The sequence below is a fragment of the Oryzias latipes genome, chromosome 21 (genome assembly GCF_053564925.1).
Source record: "Oryzias latipes strain Hd-rR chromosome 21, Olatipes_Hd-rR_3.1".
NCBI lineage: Eukaryota > Metazoa > Chordata > Actinopteri > Beloniformes > Adrianichthyidae > Oryzias > Oryzias latipes.
The window spans coordinates 2268332-2292060 of record NC_136257.1 but is presented as its reverse complement, the minus strand read 5'-3'; the positions used below and the strand labels follow the sequence as shown (position 1 = coordinate 2292060).

The window sequence follows — 23729 nt, the reverse complement described above, 5'->3', positions numbered from 1 at the left end:
GGATTTTGGCTAAAAACGGCATAATTCGAACTAAAAGACCACTGGAAAAACTTTTACAATGAATACAAATATAGTTGGAGTGGGACTTCAAAGAGTGGGTGAAAGACTATGGGTGCAATCAGGTTTTTCAAGGATAGCAAACTGAAGCTTTCATACTGACAATGAGATCGAGTGAACTACGATTTAACCATTGACTAAGTTGTAAGATTTCTGTTTGATTACAGATTCCAAGAGAAGAGATGTTGTTTTTTTGCTTGATGGTTCAGATGACTCCCAGCAAAGATTCCCAGATATAACTGACTTTGTTGAAAGAATTGTAAGGGACCTTGACATTGATGTAAATGGAGACCATGTGGCTGTGGCTCAGTACAGCAACTCAGCAGAGATCAATTTTAATTTGAATCGTTACGTAACAGAGAAGGATGTTCTTGAAGCAGTTCAAAGTCTGAGTCACAAAGGAGGATATCCCAACAATATCGGAGCAGCTCTCAAGTATGTGCGTGAGCATGCATTTAGTCCAGAATCTGGAAGTAGACTTAAAGAAGGAGTTCCACAAATACTAATATTACTCAGTGGGGATCGATCTAGGGATGATATAAGAACCCCAGTGAAAATGATAAAAGAAACTGGAATTATGGTGATTTCTATTGGAACAACAGATGCCGATACACTTGAATTACAGACAATATCCAAAGAACCAAAGTATGCACTCTCTGTTACTGACTATGAAGAACTCACTACTGTTCTGCAGGATGTGCTATCACTGTTAAAAGAAACCTCTAACCCTATTGTTCAAATGGGAAATACAACAAGGTTTGGTAAGTTTTGCTACTTTACATGTTTACACATGCTTGTTTGAGTCAAAGTGAAGGAAACATTTTTATTTCAGCAAAAGACACTGCAGGCTGTTACATGTTGTTATTTTTAACAGATGTGTAACCTGTATTTTTTATCTCTATTTTTGATAGATTCCAAAAAAAAAGATGTGGTTTTTCTAATTGATGGATCTTTTGACTCGCGATCCGGCTTTGAAGAAATAAGAAACTTTGTAAAAGGAATTGTTGAAATTTTAAAAGTTGGAAACAATGGAGACAAAGTCGCTGTGGTTCAATACAGTCGTGTTGCCACTGTAAACTTTTATTTAAATTCTTATTCATCCAGAAGCGATGTGCTTAACTCCATCAGAACAATATACCACAAATTTGGACGACCTCTCAATACTGGAAAAGCTCTGGAATTTGTCAGAGACCATGTCTTTGCTGCTTCAGTTGGTGGTAGACCCACAGAATCTGTTCTTCAGTATTTGTTTATATTTAGTGGGGGAAGATCAGGAGATGATGTCAGAGGACCAGCACATTCACTTAAGAAAAACGGAATTGTGACTTTTTGTTTCGGAACAAAAAATGCTGACACTTTAGAAATGCAAACAATTTCTTTTACACCAGCACATTATTTTTTTGTTCCTGACTATAAAAGTCTGCAAAACATAAAGGAATCTGTGAAAGATAGAATGGAACAAAGTGAAGAAATAGCACAAATAGAAAATGTTGGTAAGCAGTGAAGTCTCAAAGCCATTTCAAAATTCTTAATAAATATAAAAGATGGCAAAAGAAAATAATAATTTCCAATGATTTCAGAAAATTCCCTAATGGGAAGACAGACACCAGCAAGGGATGTGGTTTTCTTGCTGGATGCAACCGATGCAACTAGAAGCGACTTCCCAGCCGTGCAAGACTTTGTCCAGAGAGTGGTGGAGACGCTACTTGTGGACGAGAAGAAAGACCGTGTGTCAGTGGTTCAGTACAGCAGAGATCCAGCTGTCCAGTTTTATCTGAACACTTACATGACAAAAGACGAGATCCTTAATGCTGTCAGAAATTTGAGGCACAAAGGGGGGAGATCTCTCAACACTGGAGCAGCTCTCCAGTACTTGAGGGAAAACGTCTTCACTGCCTCTTCGGGAAGCAGGCGCTTGGAGGGAGTTCCACAGGTCCTGATACTGCTAAGCAGTGGAAGATCTGCTGACAGTGTCGATGCACCGGCCTCTGCTCTCAAACAAATGGGCATATTGACCTTTGCAGTTGGCAGTAGAGGCTCTGACAGTAGAGAACTGCAGAGGATATCCCACAAGCCCACTTCTGCTTTCACTGTGGCTGAATTCACAGACCTTTCCAGCGTGCCGCAGCAGCTGTTGGCCTCTTTAGAGGCTTTGCCCATTGACGTGACCCCAGAAACCCCAACTGATTCTGGTACGTCAATAATGCAGCCTTTCAGATGCCACTCTAGAACTCCTTTCACTTCTTTATAATCTTATGGACAAGAAATACTTTACCAAAATTTGCTCCAAATGAGCATTTTTTAATCAAAATTGGGAGATGGGCATTCTGTAGGCAAACAGAGGACAAGGAATTCCTCAAAGTGGGGGAAAAGTAGTTGTGTATTTTAATAATCCTCACACCGACGTTTGGCCAATAAGGTGTGTTCGGCTCAAAGTTTGATATCTTGTCTTCCTTTCTATCCTTAGTTGACACAGCCAAAAAAGATGTTGTATTTCTCTTGGATGGCTCTGATGGCACAAGGAATGGTTTCTCTGCAATGCGTGACTTTGTTGAAAGAGTGGTGGAGAAACTGAGCGTGGGAGAAAACAAGGACCGTGTGTCTGTTGTCCAATACAGCCGAGAAGCAGAGGTCCATTTCTCTCTGAATACACACAGAACAAGGGAAGATGTTATGGACGCTGTCAGAGGGCTTAGACACAGAGGAGGAAGACCCCTAAATACCGGGGCAGCCCTCCAGTACGTCATGGACAATGTCTTTACAAACTCCACTGGGAGCAGACGCCTGCAAGGTGTTCCACAGATCTTGATACTGCTAGCAGGCGGAAGGTCTTTTGACAATGTGGATACCTCAGCTTCTGCTTTGAAACAGCGGGGCATCTTTGTGTTTGCCATTGGATCAAGGACCTCGGACAGCAGAGAGCTGCAAAGGCTATCGTTTGAGCCTAGCTACGCTTTGTCAGTGTCTGATTTTAGTGGGCTCGACACCGTCCAGGAACAAATCTCCTCTCTGATGAGCACAGCCGTAGTCAGATCCCGGCCTTTGACAACCACAGAGACAGGTACGTAACTGGGAGACTTTGTCCCGTCAATTCATGCAAGGATAATAAACTGAGCTTCTTTAACTGCACTTTGCTGAGCCTGGGTCAGCCAGTTAAACACTGACAGGGAATGTGGCACTAGCAGAACCAGAGAAACCCCCAAATCCTAGGCGCCTAAAGTTGGATTTCTACATAGAATATTGACATGTGTTTCATGCAGAGATATGTGTGACAAATCTTGTGTTCCCTAGTGGGAAGACAGACACCAGCAAGGGATGTGGTTTTCTTGCTGGATGCAACCGATGCAACTAGAAGCGACTTCCCAGCCGTGCAAGACTTTGTCCAGAGAGTGGTGGAGACGCTACTTGTGGACGAGAAGAAAGACCGTGTGTCAGTGGTTCAGTACAGCAGAGATCCAGCTGTCCAGTTTTATCTGAACACTTACATGACAAAAGACGAGATCCTTAATGCTGTCAGAAATTTGAGGCACAAAGGGGGGAGATCTCTCAACACTGGAGCAGCTCTCCAGTACTTGAGGGAAAACGTCTTCACTGCCTCTTCGGGAAGCAGGCGCTTGGAGGGAGTTCCACAGGTCCTGATACTGCTAAGCAGTGGAAGATCTGCTGACAGTGTCGATGCACCGGCCTCTGCTCTCAAACAAATGGGCATATTGACCTTTGCAGTTGGCAGTAGAGGCTCTGACAGTAGAGAACTGCAGAGGATATCCCACAAGCCCACTTCTGCTTTCACTGTGGCTGAATTCACAGACCTTTCCAGCGTGCCGCAGCAGCTGTTGGCCTCTTTAGAGGCTTTGCCCATTGACGTGACCCCAGAAACCCCAACTGATTCTGGTACGTCAATAATGCAGCCTTTCAGATGCCACTCTAGAACTCCTTTCACTTCTTTATAATCTTATGGACAAGAAATACTTTACCAAAATTTGCTCCAAATGAGCATTTTTTAATCAAAATTGGGAGATGGGCATTCTGTAGGCAAACAGAGGACAAGGAATTCCTCAAAGTGGGGGAAAAGTAGTTGTGTATTTTAATAATCCTCACACCGACGTTTGGCCAATAAGGTGTGTTCGGCTCAAAGTTTGATATCTTGTCTTCCTTTCTATCCTTAGTTGACACAGCCAAAAAAGATGTTGTATTTCTCTTGGATGGCTCTGATGGCACAAGGAATGGTTTCTCTGCAATGCGTGACTTTGTTGAAAGAGTGGTGGAGAAACTGAGCGTGGGAGAAAACAAGGACCGTGTGTCTGTTGTCCAATACAGCCGAGAAGCAGAGGTCCATTTCTCTCTGAATACACACAGAACAAGGGAAGATGTTATGGACGCTGTCAGAGGGCTTAGACACAGAGGAGGAAGACCCCTAAATACCGGGGCAGCCCTCCAGTACGTCATGGACAATGTCTTTACAAACTCCACTGGGAGCAGACGCCTGCAAGGTGTTCCACAGATCTTGATACTGCTAGCAGGCGGAAGGTCTTTTGACAATGTGGATACCTCAGCTTCTGCTTTGAAACAGCGGGGCATCTTTGTGTTTGCCATTGGATCAAGGACCTCGGACAGCAGAGAGCTGCAAAGGCTATCGTTTGAGCCTAGCTACGCTTTGTCAGTGTCTGATTTTAGTGGGCTCGACACCGTCCAGGAACAAATCTCCTCTCTGATGAGCACAGCCGTAGTCAGATCCCGGCCTTTGACAACCACAGAGACAGGTACGTAACTGGGAGACTTTGTCCCGTCAATTCATGCAAGGATAATAAACTGAGCTTCTTTAACTGCACTTTGCTGAGCCTGGGTCAGCCAGTTAAACACTGACAGGGAATGTGGCACTAGCAGAACCAGAGAAACCCCCAAATCCTAGGCGCCTAAAGTTGGATTTCTACATAGAATATTGACATGTGTTTCATGCAGAGATATGTGTGACAAATCTTGTGTTCCCTAGTGGGAAGACAGACACCAGCAAGGGATGTGGTTTTCTTGCTGGATGCAACCGATGCAACTAGAAGCGACTTCCCAGCCGTGCAAGACTTTGTCCAGAGAGTGGTGGAGACGCTACTTGTGGACGAGAAGAAAGACCGTGTGTCAGTGGTTCAGTACAGCAGAGATCCAGCTGTCCAGTTTTATCTGAACACTTACATGACAAAAGACGAGATCCTTAATGCTGTCAGAAATTTGAGGCACAAAGGGGGGAGATCTCTCAACACTGGAGCAGCTCTCCAGTACTTGAGGGAAAACGTCTTCACTGCCTCTTCGGGAAGCAGGCGCTTGGAGGGAGTTCCACAGGTCCTGATACTGCTAAGCAGTGGAAGATCTGCTGACAGTGTCGATGCACCGGCCTCTGCTCTCAAACAAATGGGCATATTGACCTTTGCAGTTGGCAGTAGAGGCTCTGACAGTAGAGAACTGCAGAGGATATCCCACAAGCCCACTTCTGCTTTCACTGTGGCTGAATTCACAGACCTTTCCAGCGTGCCGCAGCAGCTGTTGGCCTCTTTAGAGGCTTTGCCCATTGACGTGACCCCAGAAACCCCAACTGATTCTGGTACGTCAATAATGCAGCCTTTCAGATGCCACTCTAGAACTCCTTTCACTTCTTTATAATCTTATGGACAAGAAATACTTTACCAAAATTTGCTCCAAATGAGCATTTTTTAATCAAAATTGGGAGATGGGCATTCTGTAGGCAAACAGAGGACAAGGAATTCCTCAAAGTGGGGGAAAAGTAGTTGTGTATTTTAATAATCCTCACACCGACGTTTGGCCAATAAGGTGTGTTCGGCTCAAAGTTTGATATCTTGTCTTCCTTTCTATCCTTAGTTGACACAGCCAAAAAAGATGTTGTATTTCTCTTGGATGGCTCTGATGGCACAAGGAATGGTTTCTCTGCAATGCGTGACTTTGTTGAAAGAGTGGTGGAGAAACTGAGCGTGGGAGAAAACAAGGACCGTGTGTCTGTTGTCCAATACAGCCGAGAAGCAGAGGTCCATTTCTCTCTGAATACACACAGAACAAGGGAAGATGTTATGGACGCTGTCAGAGGGCTTATACACAGAGGAGGAAGACCCCTAAATACCGGGGCAGCCCTCCAGTACGTCATGGACAATGTCTTTACAAACTCCACTGTGAGCAGACGCCTGCAAGGTGTTCCACAGATCTTGATACTGCTAGCAGGCGGAAGGTCTTTTGACAATGTGGATACCCCAGCTTCTGCTTTGAAACAGCGGGGCATCTTTGTGTTTGCCATTGGATCAAGGACCTCGGACAGCAGAGAGCTGCAAAGGCTATCGTTTGAGCCTAGCTACGCTTTGTCAGTGTCTGATTTTAGTGGGCTCGACACCGTCCAGGAACAAATCTCCTCTCTGATGAGCACAGCCGTAGTCAGATCCCGGCCTTTGACAACCACAGAGACAGGTACGTAACTGGGAGACTTTGTCCCGTCAATTCATGCAAGGATAATAAACTGAGCTTCTTTAACTGCACTTTGCTGAGCCTGGGTCAGCCAGTTAAACACTGACAGGGAATGTGGCACTAGCAGAACCAGAGAAACCCCCAAATCCTAGGCGCCTAAAGTTGGATTTCTACATAGAATATTGACATGTGTTTCATGCAGAGATATGTGTGACAAATCTTGTGTTCCCTAGTGGGAAGACAGACACCAGCAAGGGATGTGGTTTTCTTGCTGGATGCAACCGATGCAACTAGAAGCGACTTCCCAGCCGTGCAAGACTTTGTCCAGAGAGTGGTGGAGACGCTACTTGTGGACGAGAAGAAAGACCGTGTGTCAGTGGTTCAGTACAGCAGAGATCCAGCTGTCCAGTTTTATCTGAACACTTACATGACAAAAGACGAGATCCTTAATGCTGTCAGAAATTTGAGGCACAAAGGGGGGAGATCTCTCAACACTGGAGCAGCTCTCCAGTACTTGAGGGAAAACGTCTTCACTGCCTCTTCGGGAAGCAGGCGCTTGGAGGGAGTTCCACAGGTCCTGATACTGCTAAGCAGTGGAAGATCTGCTGACAGTGTCGATGCACCGGCCTCTGCTCTCAAACAAATGGGCATATTGACCTTTGCAGTTGGCAGTAGAGGCTCTGACAGTAGAGAACTGCAGAGGATATCCCACAAGCCCACTTCTGCTTTCACTGTGGCTGAATTCACAGACCTTTCCAGCGTGCCGCAGCAGCTGTTGGCCTCTTTAGAGGCTTTGCCCATTGACGTGACCCCAGAAACCCCAACTGATTCTGGTACGTCAATAATGCAGCCTTTCAGATGCCACTCTAGAACTCCTTTCACTTCTTTATAATCTTATGGACAAGAAATACTTTACCAAAATTTGCTCCAAATGAGCATTTTTTAATCAAAATTGGGAGATGGGCATTCTGTAGGCAAACAGAGGACAAGGAATTCCTCAAAGTGGGGGAAAAGTAGTTGTGTATTTTAATAATCCTCACACCGACGTTTGGCCAATAAGGTGTGTTCGGCTCAAAGTTTGATATCTTGTCTTCCTTTCTATCCTTAGTTGACACAGCCAAAAAAGATGTTGTATTTCTCTTGGATGGCTCTGATGGCACAAGGAATGGTTTCTCTGCAATGCGTGACTTTGTTGAAAGAGTGGTGGAGAAACTGAGCGTGGGAGAAAACAAGGACCGTGTGTCTGTTGTCCAATACAGCCGAGAAGCAGAGGTCCATTTCTCTCTGAATACACACAGAACAAGGGAAGATGTTATGGACGCTGTCAGAGGGCTTAGACACAGAGGAGGAAGACCCCTAAATACCGGGGCAGCCCTCCAGTACGTCATGGACAATGTCTTTACAAACTCCACTGGGAGCAGACGCCTGCAAGGTGTTCCACAGATCTTGATACTGCTAGCAGGCGGAAGGTCTTTTGACAATGTGGATACCTCAGCTTCTGCTTTGAAACAGCGGGGCATCTTTGTGTTTGCCATTGGATCAAGGACCTCGGACAGCAGAGAGCTGCAAAGGCTATCGTTTGAGCCTAGCTACGCTTTGTCAGTGTCTGATTTTAGTGGGCTCGACACCGTCCAGGAACAAATCTCCTCTCTGATGAGCACAGCCGTAGTCAGATCCCGGCCTTTGACAACCACAGAGACAGGTACGTAACTGGGAGACTTTGTCCCGTCAATTCATGCAAGGATAATAAACTGAGCTTCTTTAACTGCACTTTGCTGAGCCTGGGTCAGCCAGTTAAACACTGACAGGGAATGTGGCACTAGCAGAACCAGAGAAACCCCCAAATCCTAGGCGCCTAAAGTTGGATTTCTACATAGAATATTGACATGTGTTTCATGCAGAGATATGTGTGACAAATCTTGTGTTCCCTAGTGGGAAGACAGACACCAGCAAGGGATGTGGTTTTCTTGCTGGATGCAACCGATGCAACTAGAAGCGACTTCCCAGCCGTGCAAGACTTTGTCCAGAGAGTGGTGGAGACGCTACTTGTGGACGAGAAGAAAGACCGTGTGTCAGTGGTTCAGTACAGCAGAGATCCAGCTGTCCAGTTTTATCTGAACACTTACATGACAAAAGACGAGATCCTTAATGCTGTCAGAAATTTGAGGCACAAAGGGGGGAGATCTCTCAACACTGGAGCAGCTCTCCAGTACTTGAGGGAAAACGTCTTCACTGCCTCTTCGGGAAGCAGGCGCTTGGAGGGAGTTCCACAGGTCCTGATACTGCTAAGCAGTGGAAGATCTGCTGACAGTGTCGATGCACCGGCCTCTGCTCTCAAACAAATGGGCATATTGACCTTTGCAGTTGGCAGTAGAGGCTCTGACAGTAGAGAACTGCAGAGGATATCCCACAAGCCCACTTCTGCTTTCACTGTGGCTGAATTCACAGACCTTTCCAGCGTGCCGCAGCAGCTGTTGGCCTCTTTAGAGGCTTTGCCCATTGACGTGACCCCAGAAACCCCAACTGATTCTGGTACGTCAATAATGCAGCCTTTCAGATGCCACTCTAGAACTCCTTTCACTTCTTTATAATCTTATGGACAAGAAATACTTTACCAAAATTTGCTCCAAATGAGCATTTTTTAATCAAAATTGGGAGATGGGCATTCTGTAGGCAAACAGAGGACAAGGAATTCCTCAAAGTGGGGGAAAAGTAGTTGTGTATTTTAATAATCCTCACACCGACGTTTGGCCAATAAGGTGTGTTCGGCTCAAAGTTTGATATCTTGTCTTCCTTTCTATCCTTAGTTGACACAGCCAAAAAAGATGTTGTATTTCTCTTGGATGGCTCTGATGGCACAAGGAATGGTTTCTCTGCAATGCGTGACTTTGTTGAAAGAGTGGTGGAGAAACTGAGCGTGGGAGAAAACAAGGACCGTGTGTCTGTTGTCCAATACAGCCGAGAAGCAGAGGTCCATTTCTCTCTGAATACACACAGAACAAGGGAAGATGTTATGGACGCTGTCAGAGGGCTTAGACACAGAGGAGGAAGACCCCTAAATACCGGGGCAGCCCTCCAGTACGTCATGGACAATGTCTTTACAAACTCCACTGTGAGCAGACGCCTGCAAGGTGTTCCACAGATCTTGATACTGCTAGCAGGCGGAAGGTCTTTTGACAATGTGGATACCTCAGCTTCTGCTTTGAAACAGCGGGGCATCTTTGTGTTTGCCATTGGATCAAGGACCTCGGACAGCAGAGAGCTGCAAAGGCTATCGTTTGAGCCTAGCTACGCTTTGTCAGTGTCTGATTTTAGTGGGCTCGACACCGTCCAGGAACAAATCTCCTCTCTGATGAGCACAGCCGTAGTCAGATCCCGGCCTTTGACAACCACAGAGACAGGTACGTAACTGGGAGACTTTGTCCCGTCAATTCATGCAAGGATAATAAACTGAGCTTCTTTAACTGCACTTTGCTGAGCCTGGGTCAGCCAGTTAAACACTGACAGGGAATGTGGCACTAGCAGAACCAGAGAAACCCCCAAATCCTAGGCGCCTAAAGTTGGATTTCTACATAGAATATTGACATGTGTTTCATGCAGAGATATGTGTGACAAATCTTGTGTTCCCTAGTGGGAAGACAGACACCAGCAAGGGATGTGGTTTTCTTGCTGGATGCAACCGATGCAACTAGAAGCGACTTCCCAGCCGTGCAAGACTTTGTCCAGAGAGTGGTGGAGACGCTACTTGTGGACGAGAAGAAAGACCGTGTGTCAGTGGTTCAGTACAGCAGAGATCCAGCTGTCCAGTTTTATCTGAACACTTACATGACAAAAGACGAGATCCTTAATGCTGTCAGAAATTTGAGGCACAAAGGGGGGAGATCTCTCAACACTGGAGCAGCTCTCCAGTACTTGAGGGAAAACGTCTTCACTGCCTCTTCGGGAAGCAGGCGCTTGGAGGGAGTTCCACAGGTCCTGATACTGCTAAGCAGTGGAAGATCTGCTGACAGTGTCGATGCACCGGCCTCTGCTCTCAAACAAATGGGCATATTGACCTTTGCAGTTGGCAGTAGAGGCTCTGACAGTAGAGAACTGCAGAGGATATCCCACAAGCCCACTTCTGCTTTCACTGTGGCTGAATTCACAGACCTTTCCAGCGTGCCGCAGCAGCTGTTGGCCTCTTTAGAGGCTTTGCCCATTGACGTGACCCCAGAAACCCCAACTGATTCTGGTACGTCAATAATGCAGCCTTTCAGATGCCACTCTAGAACTCCTTTCACTTCTTTATAATCTTATGGACAAGAAATACTTTACCAAAATTTGCTCCAAATGAGCATTTTTTAATCAAAATTGGGAGATGGGCATTCTGTAGGCAAACAGAGGACAAGGAATTCCTCAAAGTGGGGGAAAAGTAGTTGTGTATTTTAATAATCCTCACACCGACGTTTGGCCAATAAGGTGTGTTCGGCTCAAAGTTTGATATCTTGTCTTCCTTTCTATCCTTAGTTGACACAGCCAAAAAAGATGTTGTATTTCTCTTGGATGGCTCTGATGGCACAAGGAATGGTTTCTCTGCAATGCGTGACTTTGTTGAAAGAGTGGTGGAGAAACTGAGCGTGGGAGAAAACAAGGACCGTGTGTCTGTTGTCCAATACAGCCGAGAAGCAGAGGTCCATTTCTCTCTGAATACACACAGAACAAGGGAAGATGTTATGGACGCTGTCAGAGGGCTTATACACAGAGGAGGAAGACCCCTAAATACCGGGGCAGCCCTCCAGTACGTCATGGACAATGTCTTTACAAACTCCACTGTGAGCAGACGCCTGCAAGGTGTTCCACAGATCTTGATACTGCTAGCAGGCGGAAGGTCTTTTGACAATGTGGATACCCCAGCTTCTGCTTTGAAACAGCGGGGCATCTTTGTGTTTGCCATTGGATCAAGGACCTCGGACAGCAGAGAGCTGCAAAGGCTATCGTTTGAGCCTAGCTACGCTTTGTCAGTGTCTGATTTTAGTGGGCTCGACACCGTCCAGGAACAAATCTCCTCTCTGATGAGCACAGCCGTAGTCAGATCCCGGCCTTTGACAACCACAGAGACAGGTACGTAACTGGGAGACTTTGTCCCGTCAATTCATGCAAGGATAATAAACTGAGCTTCTTTAACTGCACTTTGCTGAGCCTGGGTCAGCCAGTTAAACACTGACAGGGAATGTGGCACTAGCAGAACCAGAGAAACCCCCAAATCCTAGGCGCCTAAAGTTGGATTTCTACATAGAATATTGACATGTGTTTCATGCAGAGATATGTGTGACAAATCTTGTGTTCCCTAGTGGGAAGACAGACACCAGCAAGGGATGTGGTTTTCTTGCTGGATGCAACCGATGCAACTAGAAGCGACTTCCCAGCCGTGCAAGACTTTGTCCAGAGAGTGGTGGAGACGCTACTTGTGGACGAGAAGAAAGACCGTGTGTCAGTGGTTCAGTACAGCAGAGATCCAGCTGTCCAGTTTTATCTGAACACTTACATGACAAAAGACGAGATCCTTAATGCTGTCAGAAATTTGAGGCACAAAGGGGGGAGATCTCTCAACACTGGAGCAGCTCTCCAGTACTTGAGGGAAAACGTCTTCACTGCCTCTTCGGGAAGCAGGCGCTTGGAGGGAGTTCCACAGGTCCTGATACTGCTAAGCAGTGGAAGATCTGCTGACAGTGTCGATGCACCGGCCTCTGCTCTCAAACAAATGGGCATATTGACCTTTGCAGTTGGCAGTAGAGGCTCTGACAGTAGAGAACTGCAGAGGATATCCCACAAGCCCACTTCTGCTTTCACTGTGGCTGAATTCACAGACCTTTCCAGCGTGCCGCAGCAGCTGTTGGCCTCTTTAGAGGCTTTGCCCATTGACGTGACCCCAGAAACCCCAACTGATTCTGGTACGTCAATAATGCAGCCTTTCAGATGCCACTCTAGAACTCCTTTCACTTCTTTATAATCTTATGGACAAGAAATACTTTACCAAAATTTGCTCCAAATGAGCATTTTTTAATCAAAATTGGGAGATGGGCATTCTGTAGGCAAACAGAGGACAAGGAATTCCTCAAAGTGGGGGAAAAGTAGTTGTGTATTTTAATAATCCTCACACCGACGTTTGGCCAATAAGGTGTGTTCGGCTCAAAGTTTGATATCTTGTCTTCCTTTCTATCCTTAGTTGACACAGCCAAAAAAGATGTTGTATTTCTCTTGGATGGCTCTGATGGCACAAGGAATGGTTTCTCTGCAATGCGTGACTTTGTTGAAAGAGTGGTGGAGAAACTGAGCGTGGGAGAAAACAAGGACCGTGTGTCTGTTGTCCAATACAGCCGAGAAGCAGAGGTCCATTTCTCTCTGAATACACACAGAACAAGGGAAGATGTTATGGACGCTGTCAGAGGGCTTATACACAGAGGAGGAAGACCCCTAAATACCGGGGCAGCCCTCCAGTACGTCATGGACAATGTCTTTACAAACTCCACTGTGAGCAGACGCCTGCAAGGTGTTCCACAGATCTTGATACTGCTAGCAGGCGGAAGGTCTTTTGACAATGTGGATACCCCAGCTTCTGCTTTGAAACAGCGGGGCATCTTTGTGTTTGCCATTGGATCAAGGACCTCGGACAGCAGAGAGCTGCAAAGGCTATCGTTTGAGCCTAGCTACGCTTTGTCAGTGTCTGATTTTAGTGGGCTCGACACCGTCCAGGAACAAATCTCCTCTCTGATGAGCACAGCCGTAGTCAGATCCCGGCCTTTGACAACCACAGAGACAGGTACGTAACTGGGAGACTTTGTCCCGTCAATTCATGCAAGGATAATAAACTGAGCTTCTTTAACTGCACTTTGCTGAGCCTGGGTCAGCCAGTTAAACACTGACAGGGAATGTGGCACTAGCAGAACCAGAGAAACCCCCAAATCCTAGGCGCCTAAAGTTGGATTTCTACATAGAATATTGACATGTGTTTCATGCAGAGATATGTGTGACAAATCTTGTGTTCCCTAGTGGGAAGACAGACACCAGCAAGGGATGTGGTTTTCTTGCTGGATGCAACCGATGCAACTAGAAGCGACTTCCCAGCCGTGCAAGACTTTGTCCAGAGAGTGGTGGAGACGCTACTTGTGGACGAGAAGAAAGACCGTGTGTCAGTGGTTCAGTACAGCAGAGATCCAGCTGTCCAGTTTTATCTGAACACTTACATGACAAAAGACGAGATCCTTAATGCTGTCAGAAATTTGAGGCACAAAGGGGGGAGATCTCTCAACACTGGAGCAGCTCTCCAGTACTTGAGGGAAAACGTCTTCACTGCCTCTTCGGGAAGCAGGCGCTTGGAGGGAGTTCCACAGGTCCTGATACTGCTAAGCAGTGGAAGATCTGCTGACAGTGTCGATGCACCGGCCTCTGCTCTCAAACAAATGGGCATATTGACCTTTGCAGTTGGCAGTAGAGGCTCTGACAGTAGAGAACTGCAGAGGATATCCCACAAGCCCACTTCTGCTTTCACTGTGGCTGAATTCACAGACCTTTCCAGCGTGCCGCAGCAGCTGTTGGCCTCTTTAGAGGCTTTGCCCATTGACGTGACCCCAGAAACCCCAACTGATTCTGGTACGTCAATAATGCAGCCTTTCAGATGCCACTCTAGAACTCCTTTCACTTCTTTATAATCTTATGGACAAGAAATACTTTACCAAAATTTGCTCCAAATGAGCATTTTTTAATCAAAATTGGGAGATGGGCATTCTGTAGGCAAACAGAGGACAAGGAATTCCTCAAAGTGGGGGAAAAGTAGTTGTGTATTTTAATAATCCTCACACCGACGTTTGGCCAATAAGGTGTGTTCGGCTCAAAGTTTGATATCTTGTCTTCCTTTCTATCCTTAGTTGACACAGCCAAAAAAGATGTTGTATTTCTCCTGGATGGCTCTGATGGCACAAGGAATGGTTTCTCTGCAATGCGTGACTTTGTTGAAAGAGTGGTGGAGAAACTGAGCGTGGGAGAAAACAAGGACCGTGTGTCTGTTGTCCAATACAGCCGAGAAGCAGAGGTCCATTTCTCTCTGAATACACACAGAACAAGGGAAGATGTTATGGACGCTGTCAGAGGGCTTAGACACAGAGGAGGAAGACCCCTAAATACCGGGGCAGCCCTCCAGTACGTCATGGACAATGTCTTTACAAACTCCACTGTGAGCAGACGCCTGCAAGGTGTTCCACAGATCTTGATACTGCTAGCAGGCGGAAGGTCTTTTGACAATGTGGATACCCCAGCTTCTGCTTTGAAACAGCGGGGCATCTTTGTGTTTGCCATTGGATCAAGGACCTCGGACAGCAGAGAGCTGCAAAGGCTATCGTTTGAGCCTAGCTACGCTTTGTCAGTGTCTGATTTTAGTGGGCTCGACACCGTCCAGGAACAAATCTCCTCTCTGATGAGCACAGCCGTAGTCAGATCCCGGCCTTTGACAACCACAGAGACAGGTACGTAACTGGGAGACTTTGTCCCGTCAATTCATGCAAGGATAATAAACTGAGCTTCTTTAACTGCACTTTGCTGAGCCTGGGTCAGCCAGTTAAACACTGACAGGGAATGTGGCACTAGCAGAACCAGAGAAACCCCCAAATCCTAGGCGCCTAAAGTTGGATTTCTACATAGAATATTGACATGTGTTTCATGCAGAGATATGTGTGACAAATCTTGTGTTCCCTAGTGGGAAGACAGACACCAGCAAGGGATGTGGTTTTCTTGCTGGATGCAACCGATGCAACTAGAAGCGACTTCCCAGCCGTGCAAGACTTTGTCCAGAGAGTGGTGGAGACGCTACTTGTGGACGAGAAGAAAGACCGTGTGTCAGTGGTTCAGTACAGCAGAGATCCAGCTGTCCAGTTTTATCTGAACACTTACATGACAAAAGACGAGATCCTTAATGCTGTCAGAAATTTGAGGCACAAAGGGGGGAGATCTCTCAACACTGGAGCAGCTCTCCAGTACTTGAGGGAAAACGTCTTCACTGCCTCTTCGGGAAGCAGGCGCTTGGAGGGAGTTCCACAGGTCCTGATACTGCTAAGCAGTGGAAGATCTGCTGACAGTGTCGATGCACCGGCCTCTGCTCTCAAACAAATGGGCATATTGACCTTTGCAGTTGGCAGTAGAGGCTCTGACAGTAGAGAACTGCAGAGGATATCCCACAAGCCCACTTCTGCTTTCACTGTGGCTGAATTCACAGACCTTTCCAGCGTGCCGCAGCAGCTGTTGGCCTCTTTAGAGGCTTTGCCCATTGACGTGACCCCAGAAACCCCAACTGATTCTGGTACGTCAATAATGCAGCCTTTCAGATGCCACTCTAGAACTCCTTTCACTTCTTTATAATCTTATGGACAAGAAATACTTTACCAAAATTTGCTCCAAATGAGCATTTTTTAATCAAAATTGGGAGATGGGCATTCTGTAGGCAAACAGAGGACAAGGAATTCCTCAAAGTGGGGGAAAAGTAGTTGTGTATTTTAATAATCCTCACACCGACGTTTGGCCAATAAGGTGTGTTCGGCTCAAAGTTTGATATCTTGTCTTCCTTTCTATCCTTAGTTGACACAGCCAAAAAAGATGTTGTATTTCTCCTGGATGGCTCTGATGGCACAAGGAATGGTTTCTCTGCAATGCGTGACTTTGTTGAAAGAGTGGTGGAGAAACTGAGCGTGGGAGAAAACAAGGACCGTGTGTCTGTTGTCCAATACAGCCGAGAAGCAGAGGTCCATTTCTCTCTGAATACACACAGAACAAGGGAAGATGTTATGGACGCTGTCAGAGGGCTTAGACACAGAGGAGGAAGACCCCTAAATACCGGGGCAGCCCTCCAGTACGTCATGGACAATGTCTTTACAAACTCCACTGTGAGCAGACGCCTGCAAGGTGTTCCACAGATCTTGATACTGCTAGCAGGCGGAAGGTCTTTTGACAATGTGGATACCCCAGCTTCTGCTTTGAAACAGCGGGGCATCTTTGTGTTTGCCATTGGATCAAGGACCTCGGACAGCAGAGAGCTGCAAAGGCTATCGTTTGAGCCTAGCTACGCTTTGTCAGTGTCTGATTTTAGTGGGCTCGACACCGTCCAGGAACAAATCTCCTCTCTGATGAGCACAGCCGTAGTCAGATCCCGGCCTTTGACAACCACAGAGACAGGTACGTAACTGGGAGACTTTGTCCCGTCAATTCATGCAAGGATAATAAACTGAGCTTCTTTAACTGCACTTTGCTGAGCCTGGGTCAGCCAGTTAAACACTGACAGGGAATGTGGCACTAGCAGAACCAGAGAAACCCCCAAATCCTAGGCGCCTAAAGTTGGATTTCTACATAGAATATTGACATGTGTTTCATGCAGAGATATGTGTGACAAATCTTGTGTTCCCTAGTGGGAAGACAGACACCAGCAAGGGATGTGGTTTTCTTGCTGGATGCAACCGATGCAACTAGAAGCGACTTCCCAGCCGTGCAAGACTTTGTCCAGAGAGTGGTGGAGACGCTACTTGTGGACGAGAAGAAAGACCGTGTGTCAGTGGTTCAGTACAGCAGAGATCCAGCTGTCCAGTTTTATCTGAACACTTACATGACAAAAGACGAGATCCTTAATGCTGTCAGAAATTTGAGGCACAAAGGGGGGAGATCTCTCAACACTGGAGCAGCTCTCCAGTACTTGAGGGAAAACGTCTTCACTGCCTCTTCGGGAAGCAGGCGCTTGGAGGGAGTTCCACAGGTCCTGATACTGCTAAGCAGTGGAAGATCTGCTGACAGTGTCGATGCACCGGCCTCTGCTCTCAAACAAATGGGCATATTGACCTTTGCAGTTGGCAGTAGAGGCTCTGACAGTAGAGAACTGCAGAGGATATCCCACAAGCCCACTTCTGCTTTCACTGTGGCTGAATTCACAGACCTTTCCAGCGTGCCGCAGCAGCTGTTGGCCTCTTTAGAGGCTTTGCCCATTGACGTGACCCCAGAAACCCCAACTGATTCTGGTACGTCAATGATGCAGCCTTTCAGATGCCACTCTAGAACTCCTTTCACTTCTTTATAATCTTATGGACAAGAAATACTTTACCAAAATTTGCTCCAAATGAGCATTTTTTAATCAAAATTGGGAGATGGGCATTCTGTAGGCAAACAGAGGACAAGGAATTCCTCAAAGTGGGGGAAAAGTAGTTGTGTATTTTAATAATCCTCACACCGACGTTTGGCCAATAAGGTGTGTTCGGCTCAAAGTTTGATATCTTGTCTTCCTTTCTATCCTTAGTTGACACAGCCAAAAAAGATGTTGTATTTCTCCTGGATGGCTCTGATGGCACAAGGAATGGTTTCTCTGCAATGCGTGACTTTGTTGAAAGAGTGGTGGAGAAACTGAGCGTGGGAGAAAACAAGGACCGTGTGTCTGTTGTCCAATACAGCCGAGAAGCAGAGGTCCATTTCTCTCTGAATACACACAGAACAAGGGAAGATGTTATGGACGCTGTCAGAGGGCTTATACACAGAGGAGGAAGACCCCTAAATACCGGGGCAGCCCTCCAGTACGTCATGGACAATGTCTTTACAAACTCCACTGGGAGCAGACGCCTGCAAGGTGTTCCACAGATCTTGATACTGCTAGCAGGCGGAAGGTCTTTTGACAATGTGGATACCCCAGCTTCTGCTTTGAAACAGCGGGGCATCTTTGTGTTTGCCATTGGATCAAGGACCTCGGACAGCAGAGAGCTGCAAAGGCTATCGTTTGAGCCTAGCTACGCTTTGTCAGTGTCTGATTTTAGTGGGCTCGACACCGTCCAGGAACAAATCTCCTCTCTGATGAGCACAGCCGTAGTCAGATCCCGGCCTTTGACAACCACAGAGACAGGTACGTAACTGGGAGACTTTGTCCCGTCAATTCATGCAAGGATAATAAACTGAGCTTCTTTAACTGCACTTTGCTGAGCCTGGGTCAGCCAGTTAAACACTGACAGGGAATGTGGCACTAGCAGAACCAGAGAAACCCCCAAATCCTAGGCGCCTAAAGTTGGATTTCTACATAGAATATTGACATGTGTTTCATGCAGAGATATGTGTGACAAATCTTGTGTTCCCTAGTGGGAAGACAGACACCAGCAAGGGATGTGGTTTTCTTGCTGGATGCAACCGATGCAACTAGAAGCGACTTCCCAGCCGTGCAAGACTTTGTCCAGAGAGTGGTGGAGACGCTACTTGTGGACGAGAAGAAAGACCGTGTGTCAGTGGTTCAGTACAGCAGAGATCCAGCTGTCCAGTTTTATCTGAACACTTACATGACAAAAGACGAGATCCTTAATGCTGTCAGAAATTTGAGGCACAAAGGGGGGAGATCTCTCAACACTGGAGCAGCTCTCCAGTACTTGAGGGAAAACGTCTTCACTGCCTCTTCGGGAAGCAGGCGCTTGGAGGGAGTTCCACAGGTCCTGATACTGCTAAGCAGTGGAAGATCTGCTGACAGTGTCGATGCACCGGCCTCTGCTCTCAAACAAATGGGCATATTGACCTTTGCAGTTGGCAGTAGAGGCTCTGACAGTAGAGAACTGCAGAGGATATCCCACAAGCCCACTTCTGCTTTCACTGTGGCTGAATTCACAGACCTTTTCAGCGTGCCGCAGCAGCTGTTGGCCTCTTTAGAGGCTTTGCCCATTGACGTGACCCCAGAAACCCCAACTGATTCTGGTACGTCAATGATGCAGCCTTTCAGATGCCACTCTAGAACTCCTTTCACTTCTTTATAATCTTATGGACAAGAAATACTTTACCAAAATTTGCTCCAAATGAGCATTTTTTAATCAAAATTGGGAGATGGGCATTCTGTAGGCAAACAGAGGACAAGGAATTCCTCAAAGTGGGGGAAAAGTAGTTGTGTATTTTAATAATCCTCACACCGACGTTTGGCCAATAAGGTGTGTTCGGCTCAAAGTTTGATATCTTGTCTTCCTTTCTATCCTTAGTTGACACAGCCAAAAAAGATGTTGTATTTCTCCTGGATGGCTCTGATGGCACAAGGAATGGTTTCTCTGCAATGCGTGACTTTGTTGAAAGAGTGGTGGAGAAACTGAGCGTGGGAGAAAACAAGGACCGTGTGTCTGTTGTCCAATACAGCCGAGAAGCAGAGGTCCATTTCTCTCTGAATACACACAGAACAAGGGAAGATGTTATGGACGCCGTCAGAGGGCTTAGACACAGAGGAGGAAGACCCCTAAATACCGGGGCAGCCCTCCAGTACGTCATGGACAATGTCTTTACAAACTCCACTGGGAGCAGACGCCTGCAAGGTGTTCCACAGATCTTGATACTGCTAGCAGGCGGAAGGTCTTTTGACAATGTGGATACCCCAGCTTCTGCTTTGAAACAGCGGGGCATCTTTGTGTTTGCCATTGGATCAAGGACCTCGGACAGCAGAGAGCTGCAAAGGCTATCGTTTGAGCCTAGCTACGCTTTGTCAGTGTCTGATTTTAGTGGGCTCGACACCGTCCAGGAACAAATCTCCTCTCTGATGAGCACAGCCGTAGTCAGATCCCGGCCTTTGACAACCACAGAGACAGGTACGTAACTGGGAGACTTTGTCCCGTCAATTCATGCAAGGATAATAAACTGAGCTTCTTTAACTGCACTTTGCTGAGCCTGGGTCAGCCAGTTAAACACTGACAGGGAATGTGGCACTAGCAGAACCAGAGAAACCCCCAAATCCTAGGCGCCTAAAGTTGGATTTCTACATAGAATATTGACATGTGTTTCATGCAGAGATATGTGTGACAAATCTTGTGTTCCCTAGTGGGAAGACAGACACCAGCAAGGGATGTGGTTTTCTTGCTGGATGCAACCGATGCAACTAGAAGCGACTTCCCAGCCGTGCAAGACTTTGTCCAGAGAGTGGTGGAGACGCTACTTGTGGACGAGAAGAAAGACCGTGTGTCAGTGGTTCAGTACAGCAGAGATCCAGCTGTCCAGTTTTATCTGAACACTTACATGACAAAAGACGAGATCCTTAATGCTGTCAGAAATTTGAGGCACAAAGGGGGGAGATCTCTCAACACTGGAGCAGCTCTCCAGTACTTGAGGGAAAACGTCTTCACTGCCTCTTCGGGAAGCAGGCGCTTGGAGGGAGTTCCACAGGTCCTGATACTGCTAAGCAGTGGAAGATCTGCTGACAGTGTCGATGCACCGGCCTCTGCTCTCAAACAAATGGGCATATTGACCTTTGCAGTTGGCAGTAGAGGCTCTGACAGTAGAGAACTGCAGAGGATATCCCACAAGCCCACTTCTGCTTTCACTGTGGCTGAATTCACAGACCTTTCCAGCGTGCCGCAGCAGCTGTTGGCCTCTTTAGAGGCTTTGCCCATTGACGTGACCCCAGAAACCCCAACTGATTCTGGTACGTCAATGATGCAGCCTTTCAGATGCCACTCTAGAACTCCTTTCACTTCTTTATAATCTTATGGACAAGAAATACTTTACCAAAATTTGCTCCAAATGAGCATTTTTTAATCAAAATTGGGAGATGGGCATTCTGTAGGCAAACAGAGGACAAGGAATTCCTCAAAGTGGGGGAAAAGTAGTTGTGTATTTTAATAATCCTCACACCGACGTTTGGCCAATAAGGTGTGTTCGGCTCAAAGTTTGATATCTTGTCTTCCTTTCTATCCTTAGTTGACACAGCCAAAAAAGATGTTGTATTTCTCCTGGATGGCTCTGATGGCACAAGGAATGGTTTCTCTGCAATGCGTGACTTTGTTGAAAGAGTGGTGGAGAAACTGAGCGTGGGAGAAAACAAGGACCGTGTGTCTGTTGTCCAATACAGCCGAGAAGCAGAGGTCCATTTCTCTCTGAATACACACAGAACAAGGGAAGATGTTATGGACGCTGTCAGAGGGCTTAGACACAGAGGAGGAAGACCCCTAAATACCGGGGCAGCCCTCCAGTACGTCATGGACAATGTCTTTACAAACTCCACTGTGAGCAGACGCCTGCAAGGTGTTCCACAGATCTTGATACTGCTAGCAGGCGGAAGGTCTTTTGACAATGTGGATACCCCAGCTTCTGCTTTGAAACAGCGGGGCATCTTTGTGTTTGCCATTGGATCAAGGACCTCGGACAGCAGAGAGCTGCAAAGGCTATCGTTTGAGCCTAGCTACGCTTTGTCAGTGTCTGATTTTAGTGGGCTCGACACCGTCCAGGAACAAATCTCCTCTCTGATGAGCACAGCCGTAGTCAGATCCCGGCCTTTGACAACCACAGAGACAGGTACGTAACTGGGAGACTTTGTCCCGTCAATTCATGCAAGGATAATAAACTGAGCTTCTTTAACTGCACTTTGCTGAGCCTGGGTCAGCCAGTTAAACACTGACAGGGAATGTGGCACTAGCAGAACCAGAGAAACCCCCAAATCCTAGGCGCCTAAAGTTGGATTTCTACATAGAATATTGACATGTGTTTCATGCAGAGATATGTGTGACAAATCTTGTGTTCCCTAGTGGGAAGACAGACACCAGCAAGGGATGTGGTTTTCTTGCTGGATGCAACCGATGCAACTAGAAGCGACTTCCCAGCCGTGCAAGACTTTGTCCAGAGAGTGGTGGAGACGCTACTTGTGGACGAGAAGAAAGACCGTGTGTCAGTGGTTCAGTACAGCAGAGATCCAGCTGTCCAGTTTTATCTGAACACTTACATGACAAAAGACGAGATCCTTAATGCTGTCAGAAATTTGAGGCACAAAGGGGGGAGATCTCTCAACACTGGAGCAGCTCTCCAGTACTTGAGGGAAAACGTCTTCACTGCCTCTTCGGGAAGCAGGCGCTTGGAGGGAGTTCCACAGGTCCTGATACTGCTAAGCAGTGGAAGATCTGCTGACAGTGTCGATGCACCGGCCTCTGCTCTCAAACAAATGGGCATATTGACCTTTGCAGTTGGCAGTAGAGGCTCTGACAGTAGAGAACTGCAGAGGATATCCCACAAGCCCACTTCTGCTTTCACTGTGGCTGAATTCACAGACCTTTCCAGCGTGCCGCAGCAGCTGTTGGCCTCTTTAGAGGCTTTGCCCATTGACGTGACCCCAGAAACCCCAACTGATTCTGGTACGTCAATAATGCAGCCTTTCAGATGCCACTCTAGAACTCCTTTCACTTCTTTATAATCTTATGGACAAGAAATACTTTACCAAAATTTGCTCCAAATGAGCATTTTTTAATCAAAATTGGGAGATGGGCATTCTGTAGGCAAACAGAGGACAAGGAATTCCTCAAAGTGGGGGAAAAGTAGTTGTGTATTTTAATAATCCTCACACCGACGTTTGGCCAATAAGGTGTGTTCGGCTCAAAGTTTGATATCTTGTCTTCCTTTCTATCCTTAGTTGACACAGCCAAAAAAGATGTTGTATTTCTCCTGGATGGCTCTGATGGCACAAGGAATGGTTTCTCTGCAATGCGTGACTTTGTTGAAAGAGTGGTGGAGAAACTGAGCGTGGGAGAAAACAAGGACCGTGTGTCTGTTGTCCAATACAGCCGAGAAGCAGAGGTCCATTTCTCTCTGAATACACACAGAACAAGGGAAGATGTTATGGACGCCGTCAGAGGGCTTAGACACAGAGGAGGAAGACCCCTAAATACCGGGGCAGCCCTCCAGTACGTCATGGACAATGTCTTTACAAACTCCACTGGGAGCAGACGCCTGCAAGGTGTTCCACAGATCTTGATACTGCTAGCAGGCGGAAGGTCTTTTGACAATGTGGATACCCCAGCTTCTGCTTTGAAACAGCGGGGCATCTTTGTGTTTGCCATTGGATCAAGGACCTCGGACAGCAGAGAGCTGCAAAGGCTATCGTTTGAGCCTAGCTACGCTTTGTCAGTGTCTGATTTTAGTGGGCTCGACACCGTCCAGGAACAAATCTCCTCTCTGATGAGCACAGCCGTAGTCAGATCCCGGCCTTTGACAACCACAGAGACAGGTACGTAACTGGGAGACTTTGTCCCGTCAATTCATGCAAGGATAATAAACTGAGCTTCTTTAACTGCACTTTGCTGAGCCTGGGTCAGCCAGTTAAACACTGACAGGGAATGTGGCACTAGCAGAACCAGAGAAACCCCCAAATCCTAGGCGCCTAAAGTTGGATTTCTACATAGAATATTGACATGTGTTTCATGCAGAGATATGTGTGACAAATCTTGTGT

The 23729-nt window shown here is 46.8% G+C and overlaps 1 protein-coding gene across 8 annotated transcripts in view; it reads left to right on the top strand.

The window, feature by feature from the left end:
• The window catches only part of col6a3 (collagen, type VI, alpha 3), a 97877-nt gene that overhangs the window by 21104 nt on the left and 53044 nt on the right, over positions 1-23729 (top strand). For all 8 annotated transcript variants that reach the window (XM_078939063.1, XM_078939066.1, XM_078939065.1 and 5 more), the window contains 28 exons: positions 225-818; positions 969-1550; positions 1638-2249; positions 2525-3118; positions 3349-3948; positions 4224-4817; positions 5048-5647; positions 5923-6516; positions 6747-7346; positions 7622-8215; positions 8446-9045; positions 9321-9914; positions 10145-10744; positions 11020-11613; positions 11844-12443; positions 12719-13312; positions 13543-14142; positions 14418-15011; positions 15242-15841; positions 16117-16710; positions 16941-17540; positions 17816-18409; positions 18640-19239; positions 19515-20108; positions 20339-20938; positions 21214-21807; positions 22038-22637; positions 22913-23506. In XM_078939063.1, the coding sequence (XP_078795189.1) occupies positions 225-818; positions 969-1550; positions 1638-2249; positions 2525-3118; positions 3349-3948; positions 4224-4817; positions 5048-5647; positions 5923-6516; positions 6747-7346; positions 7622-8215; positions 8446-9045; positions 9321-9914; positions 10145-10744; positions 11020-11613; positions 11844-12443; positions 12719-13312; positions 13543-14142; positions 14418-15011; positions 15242-15841; positions 16117-16710; positions 16941-17540; positions 17816-18409; positions 18640-19239; positions 19515-20108; positions 20339-20938; positions 21214-21807; positions 22038-22637; positions 22913-23506 (16710 nt within the window). The remainder of the gene's footprint in view (positions 1-224; positions 819-968; positions 1551-1637; positions 2250-2524; positions 3119-3348; positions 3949-4223; positions 4818-5047; positions 5648-5922; positions 6517-6746; positions 7347-7621; positions 8216-8445; positions 9046-9320; positions 9915-10144; positions 10745-11019; positions 11614-11843; positions 12444-12718; positions 13313-13542; positions 14143-14417; positions 15012-15241; positions 15842-16116; positions 16711-16940; positions 17541-17815; positions 18410-18639; positions 19240-19514; positions 20109-20338; positions 20939-21213; positions 21808-22037; positions 22638-22912; positions 23507-23729) is intronic.